This window comes from Belonocnema kinseyi, chromosome 9 (genome assembly GCF_010883055.1).
Source record: "Belonocnema kinseyi isolate 2016_QV_RU_SX_M_011 chromosome 9, B_treatae_v1, whole genome shotgun sequence".
NCBI classification, from domain to species: domain Eukaryota; kingdom Metazoa; phylum Arthropoda; class Insecta; order Hymenoptera; family Cynipidae; genus Belonocnema; species Belonocnema kinseyi.
The window spans coordinates 72,881,530-72,891,485 of record NC_046665.1 but is presented as its reverse complement, the minus strand read 5'-3'; the positions used below and the strand labels follow the sequence as shown (position 1 = coordinate 72,891,485).

The following is a 9,956-nucleotide window of genomic DNA, read 5'->3' as shown; positions in this document are numbered from 1 at the left end:
TGCAGTAATAATAATTTACATGTGTTTCGATTGTAGGCGATAACTATATTGAAATATCAAGAAACGCGATAAAAACAACAAACTTGACCTTCAAATGCATTATTCACTCGTTCGCCTCAAGAATTTTTTTCCCGTGTACTGTCTTATATTAAACTTCCTAAATGTTCAACTTGCCATCTCAATTGAATAAGTATAACATGGTCCTGAAGCAATTTAAGCTTGCTTGGACATTATCAATTGAACAAACTTATAAAAATCAGTCAAAATAAATCATTTAACCGGTTTTTGCATTGTTAACAATTTATGTTTTATTTATTAGCCTTGATAACCAACTGGTAGTTTGTTTTGATAGGTCAGTGTTAAAATTGAGGCATCAATTTTTTTTATGCATCATACATCATTCAATACCGAAAATTTAATTTTGATAAGGGGCTATCCATATACCACGCGGAAACTTTAGGGCGTGCGGGGGGGGGGGGGGGGGGGGGGGGGGATTCCATGCTTGTCCATGAGGAAGGCGAGGAGGGTCGGGCTAGAATCCACGTGGACACACATTTCCCTAAATCTGTGGAAAATATACTGAAATGAGACATCGTATGCTCTAGGTAGACTCGAACTTTTATATTTTGCTCGCCTACAATAAAATTTTTATTTCCATTTTAATTTTAATCATAATTTTTTTCACGAGTTTTTATTTGAAATTCAAATCATTTTTAAGCTCATGTTCCTAAACTAATCTGATTTTTTTCAGCCAATTCATCGCTCCTTTTGGACTCCTTGCTTTTGAAGACTAATAAATTCAAGGGTCAAAAATTCCACGGCTGTTCACGAGGGGTTGGGGAGGGGGGCAAACGTGGCGAAAATGTGTGCACGTGGTATATGAATGGCCCCTAACGACAGTGAATTTGTTTGTTTACCTGAAATTATACAAATTTCTAAAAGAAAAATCTATCCAATCACTTGCAATATCAGAAATCACAATTTGGAAACAAGGAAATTTTAGTTTTTAATTTTTGTGGAATTAGTGGAGAGATATTATATACTTTTAAGATTTTTATCGATATGCAAATGGGCAAATTTTGGTTTAAAATTTTGTTTAAATTGAAAGAGGGAAATTTTTTTTATTTTTAAGATTCTCATAGAGTTGCGAGGGAAAATTTTTGAGTTTTTTTTTGTGAATTGGAAGAGACCATTTTTTCTTTTCAGAATTTTTATTAAGGAAAAGGGCAACTTTTCATTTTCAATCCTTTTTCTGAATCAGAGAAAGGTACGTTTGTATTTTCATCGCTCTTATTAATTTATAAGGAAGCAAATTTGGATTTTCAGCCTTTCCTGAATTGGAAGAGGGACATTTTTTCATTTTTAAGATTTTTGTTTTTTTAGCATTTTTTTATGGGAAAGGGAATATTTTTGTCAATCTTTACTTTCTAAATTGAAGGACAGTAGGTTTTTATTTTCAACATTTTTATTGGAAAAGGTCAAATCTTTTTTTTTAACATTCTTATTGAGTGGACGGGCTTAGGGGGGGGGGGGTGTCCAATTTTGGAACTGTTTATTTTCATTTTGTATTGTACTCGAGGACAGATATGTTTTATTTTTAACATTTTTATTAATGTGAGTTGAAAGGGAGAATTAGCTTTAATTAAGAATATTGGAAATAATAGCATAGATTTTTATTTTGTAACCAAGAATAATTTTGTAACTGTTTAATTTATAAGAGTTTGAAATTAATATGTCTAACGAAAAATTGTTTAAGCTTCAATTCACAATATTTTAAATTCAAAAGGATTCTACTTTGAGTGCTTTAATTTGAACTTTAGTTTTATTTATTTCCAATAAAAAATTTTCAGTTTTAAGAGTTGGTGTTTTTTTTAACTTTAATGACTGCGAAAATTTCTCGCGAATTGGCTGTTTACTATGTGGGTCAAAATTTATACAGGTAAAATTTAACTTTCAATTATTGCTGCCCCCCCCCCCCACAATTTGTTCCCTTTCCGGAAAAAGAAAATCCGCGTTTTTTTTCTTTTTTTGTCAACGCTAATCCATGCCCCGGGTTTTTGAAATTAACATGTGGTTTTAAATGGCAAAAAATTGGTTTTCAAAAAAATGGAAAGAAGTTCTTATTGTGCCTGGTAAATGCGCAAAAAATGTGAAAATAGCAGTTTTCTGTCTAATTCCGACTAAAGACGGTATTATTCGGAATTTTTTGAACATACATTATTTTCAAACGATAAGTGACGAGTTTTTAAGTATTTTTAAATTATTTTCAATTGATTAAACAATTTTGTTCCTCCATAAGTCGATTCGTACTTCATGTTTAACATATTTTGTAATTATTTGTAAAATTTAATTTTTTTTACACAATTTTCGTCCTTACAATGCTAAAAAGTTATTCATTTTATGAAATTAACTACACAATTAACGAATGTTGAGAGTAATATATTTTTAAGCACATTTTGTAATTATTTAAACAATTTTGGGTCATTAATTGCAGAAAATAATTTTCCACGATTTACAGGGAAAAAATTTGTTTACGAAAACAAAAATTGTTTAAAAAATGGCTAAATAAACCTCTAAGAAAACTATTACTCTTAACATCCGTTAATTGTGTCATTAATTTCAGAAAACAATTGAAATAATCACCAAATATCCATAAGAAATATATTACTTTCAACAATGGTTAATTATCTCATCAGTTCTAAACAATAATAACTTTTAACGATTTTACAGAGATAAACTTGTTTAAAAAAATGAAAATCGTTTCCATAATTAACAAATATGTCAAACAAAAAGTAGTACACTCGCCATTCATCAAATTTATACCATTTATTCTAAAAGATAATAACTGTTCATGATTTAAAGAGGCAATAAAATTGTTTAAAAACTTATAATTGTTAAAAAATTCCAAATTATATATATTTATAAATATTATAAATATTATAATATATATACATATTTAATTATACATATTATATTCCCGTAACATTTCCTAAGAGATTTGAGAGTTTGTACCAAGTATCTCTTTTTTTCATTTTTTAAACTTTCAACCAAATAGTTGAATTTTGAACCTAACGAAGATGAATCTTCAACCAAATAATCGAATTTTTAAACCAAAAATGTTGAACTGCGACCAAAAACGTAATATAAAAAATAAAAAAAATATATATATTTAAACTCCCTTGTTCCGGGAAAAGAACAAATTGGGGGGAGATCGATCAACAAAAATGTAATTTGAATATTTAGATTACCGCATTGTTTATATATTATACATATTTTTTATCTGTAATTATTCAAAATAATCAATATTTTAAAATATATAATTTTAAATCGACAGTTTTCTTCCTTACCCTCAAACTCCAATTCTACCTTAGCGACTAGAATACATGGACAATTTGGTACGTGAGAGAACCAGTAGGTTTAAATGTGGCGCTGATATTTGCACTTTTACCATATGTTTTCAAACACGCCAATATGGGTATGACTTAAAAAATTTACAAAATACATAAACGTTCGAAACTTAAATTATAATCAGTGTATAACATTCTATGTAAGTATTATTCCGTTTTTAGAATTGTTTTTATCATATAAAAAATCTATATTTTTAAGTTAAATAAAAACCAGTAGTTTCAAATAACCTCAAAATTGATTATTAGTATATAAATAATTCAAGTTTAATTAACACAAAATCGATTTCATATGTGCAAATTTAAATTTTAATGAAACATCTTATATATCGTGATAAAATCCACTAAATAATCTCGTTGGGTAAAGATTAAATCAGTTTACATAGTACATAACCTCAAAAATTATTCTCATTCTATTTCATGTATTAAAAATTCCACATAAATCGCGTTTATCATCATCACTGACATCGTGGTTGATCATTCATTAATATATATCGAAATAAACTAATACATTTAATTGTTTTTTCATAATTATATATTTATATCTCTCATATTTGTTTATTTAATTTTTACGTAAAAAATGAATGCTCCCTAGGTTCGATCTAATCTAATTTTCGCATGGGATCAGATTTAACGTATTTTTTGGTTCAGAAATAATATGTTCTAGTCGGCAATTCAACTGCTGTGTTCAAAATTTAATAATATTTTTGAATGTTTTAGCATTTTCTGAAAAATAAATCTTCTTTTTTGGTTAAGAATTCGTATTTTTTGGTAGCAAGTTATTTATTTTTTTTTGGTTGAAAAGTTGACTAATATATTTTTGTTTAGAATTTAACTCCTTTTGTTAAAAATTCTACCATTTTCTTGAAAATGTAATTATTTTATCGAAAAAACATATTTTTTGGGGCCGAAAATACAACCGTTTTGTGGGAAATTCGTATTTTTTGTTATAGAATATTGATCTGTTTGCATAAAAATCATCCTTTTTTGCTTGAATATTCATCTTTTATGTTTGAAAATTGATTCTTTTTAAGTGGAAAGTCTATTATTATATTTTTAATCCATAATTCACCTCTTTTGGTTAAAAATGTAATTATTCTGTTGGAACTTCAACTATTTTCTCAAAAAGTCATCTTGATTTGATAAAACGTTTTTTTTTTTATTTTAAAGGTTACTATTATATTTTGTATTCCAAATGAATCTCTTTTGGTCAGAGATTCAAATTTTCTGTTAAAAACATAATTATTTCTTGGTTTGTTTAACTATTTTCTGCTGGTGGAAAACTCATATTTTTTGCTAGAAAATTCACCTTTGTTTGTTGAATCTTCATTACTTTGAATTGAAAAGTCTACTATTATATTTTTAATCCATAATTAATCTATTTTGGTTGACTTGTGGTTTAAAATTGAATTATTTTGCTGAAAATTCACTAATTTTTTTAAAAAATTATCTTTTTTGGTCTAAAATTCAAAATGCTTATTTCAAAATTTAGTTATTTTTTTTAATAATCAACTATTTTCATAAAAAGTTGTCTTTTCAGTTGAGAATTCATCTTTTCTGGTAGAAACTTAATTCTTTTTATTTAAAAAATCTACTCTTACATTTTTGTGCAGAATTTATCTCTTTTGGTTTTTGGTTTATTTAAAAATTTATTTTTTACGGTTGAAAGTTAATTCCTTTTAATTTGGAAAGTCTACCATCATATTTTTAATCCATAATTCATCTCTTTTGGTTAAAAATGATACTATTTGGCTGCAAAATATGATTATTTTGTTAAAAAATTTTCTGTTTGGTAAAAATTCCACTGTGTTGTTGAAAATTCTTATTTTTGGATGTAAAATTCATCTATTGGTTGCAAATTCGTGTTTTATATTTGAAAGTAGATTTTTTAAAATTGAAAAGTCTTCTATCATATTTTTAATCCATAATTCATCTCTTTTAGTTGAATATTGTACTATTTGGTTTAAAATTTAAATATTTGGTTGGAAATTCAACTATTTTCTTAAAAAGGCATCTTGTTTTGTTTAAAGTTAATTTGTCTTTTTCATTGAAAAGTCCACCGTTGAATTTTGGCATCAGAATTCATTTATTTTGGTTGAAAATTCTACTATTTGGTGGAAAGTTTAATTATTTTAATGAAAATTCAACTGTTTTTATTGAACATGCATCTTTTTGGATAGAAAATTTGGTCCATTTAGATTAAAAATTTATATTTGTGTAAAAAAGAAGTATTTTTTGACTGAAAATTAATATTTTATGATTGCAAGGTAATTATTTTCAATTGAAAAGCCTACCATTATATTTTTGGTTGAAAACGCCACTGGTTTTGGTTGAAGTTCAACATTTATAGTTTGAAAATTTGATTATTCGGTTGAAGATTTATCTTTGCAGGTCATAATTCAATTATTTCGTTAAAAGATCTACAATTTTCTTGAAAATATAATTGTTTTATTCAAAAATATCTCTTTTGGTCGAAGATTCAACTGTTTTTTTTGGGGGAAATTCGTATTTTTTTTATAATAAAATATTCATCTATTGGTAGGAAAGTGATTTTTTTTGGTTAAAAGTTCAACTATTTTCTTGAAAATTCGCCTCGTTTGCTCGAAATTTCATCTATTTTATTGTGAATTCATCTTGTTTAAAAATTCAGGTTTGTATGTCAAAATATACCTGTCTAGTTAGAAATTCAACTTTTTGTTGAAAATTCGTCTCTTTTGCGTGAAAGTTAAACTATGTGGTTGGAAATTAATTTTTCTTTGCTAAAAAATACAATTTTCAGGTTTAAAAGTAAAAAATGTCTAAAATATTCGACTTTTTAGCTGACTATTGAAAATAATTTATTTTCCTAATATTCCTCTATTTTCTATAAAATTCACCCTAATTAAAATCACTGAAATTACTTTTACAGTAATTTACATTATATATTTTAGCTTGGAATTTGAAAATGTTTAATTTTAATGTTCAGAATTCCTGAAAAAAGCAAGAATCTAACGACCAAATTTGGATAACCACGACAAAAATTTCCTATTGTTTTCCCTGATAAATATTCCTTGAAAAGAAAATACTTTTTTTTGACAAAAATAAAAAAAGAGGAAAAAAATGAAGGAAAAATTTCCTTCCTCTTTTTTAATTTTGTCTGAAAAAAAAAGAAAAGAATATTTCTTTTTTCTAGGAAAACTTTTGCTTTTTTCAGGTTGCAATAGGAACATTTTGTGGTGGTTGTCCAAATTTGGTCCGTACATTCTTAGTTTTATTTTCAGAGATTCTGCACATTAACTTGATTATTGGACGTTAAATAAGATTTTTAATTTGATTTTAATCTTATTTAAATTTCTCAAATTGGATGTTTAATTTTATTCAATTTTTAAAAAATAAAACGGCACTGAAAAAAAAAGTTTGAAGAAAGTCCACATTTACTCTTTTCATAAAATAATGGGTCTATTTCCAGGACTCGACTATGAAAATATGAACCCGGAAATTCAGGAGAAAATTGGGCAATTCGAGGCCTTCATAAATAATGTGCTTCGCGCTGATCTCGGGAAATTGGAAGAGAAACTCAATACTAAAAATACGGATCTTGCAGAATTCATCCAACTGAAAGGCGTCATCAAAACCCTGAAAGACACCAAGGCAGACAAAAGTGGTTTCAAAACCAAAGTCGACATAGGATGCAGCTTCTTTGTCCAAGCGGAAGTGGAAGATGCTTCGAAAATCTTACTACACGTAGGACTAAATCATTACGTCCAATTCACTCTCGATGAAGCTCTGGTTGTGATAGATGTCCGAATAAAATTATTAGAAAGGCAAATAGAAAACCTGCGAAAGCAAGTTTCTATGACGAACGCCCACATTAAACTAATATTGCTCGGTATAGGAGAGTTGCAAGAAATTCCTTCTGGAAGTTAATTTTAACTCCAACTGTTAATACAGAGTTGTACATAATTTATAATAAATTTTCTAAATTTTTTTATTCTTTGAACACTTTTATTTAGCAATTTACTCATTGAGGATGATACTGAATGCAAAATATCAAATGAATTTTAATTCATTTTCGTCAAATAAAATCAGATAAACTTTGAGATGAATTCAAGGAATAAATTTCAGAAGAGTAAAGAATAAATTGCGGAAATAGTGAATAAATTTTTATTACATTTTTCAATTCTTTGAACAGTTTTATTTAGAAACTTATTCATTGAGGATGATACTGAGCGGAAAAAACAAATTGATTTTAATTCCATGTCCAATAAAATCAGATAAATTTAAGGAATAAAATTTAGAAGATTATTGAAAAAAATGATAAAAATAGTGAATAAATTTGATAAATATTTAAATGCTTTGAATAATATTATTTAGCAATTTACTCATAGAGGATGATACTGAATGCAAAATATCAAATGAATTTTAATTAATTTTCGTCAAATAAAATTAGATAAACTTTGAGATGAATTCAAGGAATAAATTTCAGAAGAGTAAAGAATAAATTGCGGAAATAGTGAATAAATTTTTATTACATTTTTCAATTCTTTGAACAGTTTTATTTAGAAACTTATTCATTGAGGATGATACTGAGCGGAAAAAACAAATTGATTTTAATTCCATGTCCAATAAAATCAGATAAATTTAAGGAATAAAATTTAGAAGATTATTGAAAAAAATGATAAAAATAGTGAATAAATTTGATAAATATTTAAATTCTTTGAATAATATTATTTAGCAATTTACTCATAGAGGATGATACTGAATGCAAAATATCAAATGAATTTTAATTCATTTTCGTCAAATAAAAGCAGATAAACTTTGAGATGAATTCAAGGAATAAATTTCAGAAGAGTAAAGAATAAATTATGGAAATAGTGAAAAATTTTGATTACATTTTTAAATTCTTTGAACAGTTTTATTTAGAAACTTATTCATTGAGGATGATACTGAATGAAAGAAAACAAATTGATTTTAATTCCATGTCCAATAAAATCAGGTAAATTCGAGGAATAAATTACAGAAGATTATTGAAAAAATGATAAAAATAGTGAATAAATGTGCTAAATTTTTAAATTCTTTGAATACTTATTTAGCAATTTACTCATTGAGGATGATACTGACTGAAAAAAACAAATTGATTTCAATTCCATGTCACCCAATAAAATCGGATAAACTTTCAGCTGAATTTAAGGAATAAATTTCAGAAAATTATAGAAAAAAATTCGGAAATCGTGAAAGAATTCGAGGTGAGGTACATACTCTTTTGAGGTTCTTTCAGTCTTTGCTTCTGATTAGCTTGCAGAGTTTTAAGACTGTGCTGAGTGTAGAGCAAATTTTTTTGCACTCGCTGGAACCTTTGCTTCCTCCAGAAGTCATCTCTGCTCTTAGTTATGCAGATATGGAAAATCAGCCTCCGTGGCACTTTTTTTACCCCGTCTTGTTTCATCATTGCATCTTTTAACTCGCGAGATCACTCAAGCTAAAGTCGGAGCACACTCTATTTAAGTTAAGTATTCGCATACTTTATTCCAAGTGCTTGTCTCTCCGCAGACGCATAAATTAAAATTCCCCTATGTGTATGAGCTACTTGAATTACTCATTGAATTTTCAGAATTCTGAAGGTGTTTTCAAATTTCCTCGAAGGTTTGTTTCATTCCGGCACTTCTGCTTTCGAGAAGATAATCTCAGCTTCGTGAAGTAAGAATACGTTTAGGGGGAGAAATATAGCTTGTTGCTTTTATTTAATAAAAAAAATCAAAGCATGGGGATTTTTTATTCAAATTCTATTAGTTTTTTTTTTTGTATAAAAATAAAATGAACTCGGTGATCCTCGAGGATAGCGTTGATTAAGTTTAACCAAAAATTGCACATCTAGTTTTTCTGTTGTACGTGGTTTGGGGATGTCCCCCGATTATTTTGAGCCACGAAAGAAAAAAATTGTTCTATGAGTTTGTGAGGAAAAAGGTTTTTTCGTTTTTAATAATTAAAAATGTTATTTTTCTCGAAAACGAGGTAAAATATGAATAGCAGGCTAGAGTTGAAAATTGTTTAGGTTCCTGAAATACAGGTCTCATATTCCTTATTGTACCCTATGTTCAGTTACGGTCCCTAAAGTATCCTATTTTCAAGATTTGGTCACTTTTCATTCAATCAATTAATTCGTGGGTTCATTATTAATTCATTAGATTTTATGGTATTTAAAAAAATTCCAAAGCATTTTCAACAGCTTTTAATTTGAATTATTTTAGGGAATTTTAATAGATTTCAAGGATTTTTTAAAATTAATTTAATTAATTTGAAGTGATTAAAAACCTTTTGATATACTTTATGATAAAAAACTATCTAGAATTTGTGAAAATATGAAACGATTTTACAGGACGTGTGAGGTTTTAAAATATTTCGAAAGATTTCCGAGGATTTCAATTATTTCAAGGGATTTTAATACATTTTCCATGATTTGAAAAAATATCGTCATAGAATATCATGGAATTTTATAATATTTTAGCGTTTTCAACCTGGGGATCATTTGATAAAATAATTAACGGATTTGAAATATTTTAACGTATTTTTTCA

General features: G+C 27.1%; 1 protein-coding gene across 1 annotated transcript; it reads left to right on the top strand.

Annotated features, from left to right (window-relative positions):
• Nucleotides 1-3,437: 3,437 nt before the first annotated feature.
• Nucleotides 3,438-7,374, top strand: LOC117179979 (protein UXT homolog). The gene is made up of 2 exons (XM_033372244.1): nt 3,438-3,547; nt 6,853-7,374. The coding sequence occupies exon 2, from the start codon at nt 6,870-6,872 to the stop codon at nt 7,308-7,310; it is 441 nt and encodes a 146-aa protein (XP_033228135.1). The 5' UTR covers nt 3,438-3,547; nt 6,853-6,869; the 3' UTR covers nt 7,311-7,374.
• The last annotated feature ends 2,582 nt before the right edge of the window (nt 7,375-9,956 follow it).

Coding starts and splice junctions, on each gene's coding strand:
- LOC117179979 (XM_033372244.1), top strand. CDS start 6,870: ATGAACCCGGAAATTCAGGAGAAAATTGGGCAATTCGAGGCCTTCATA.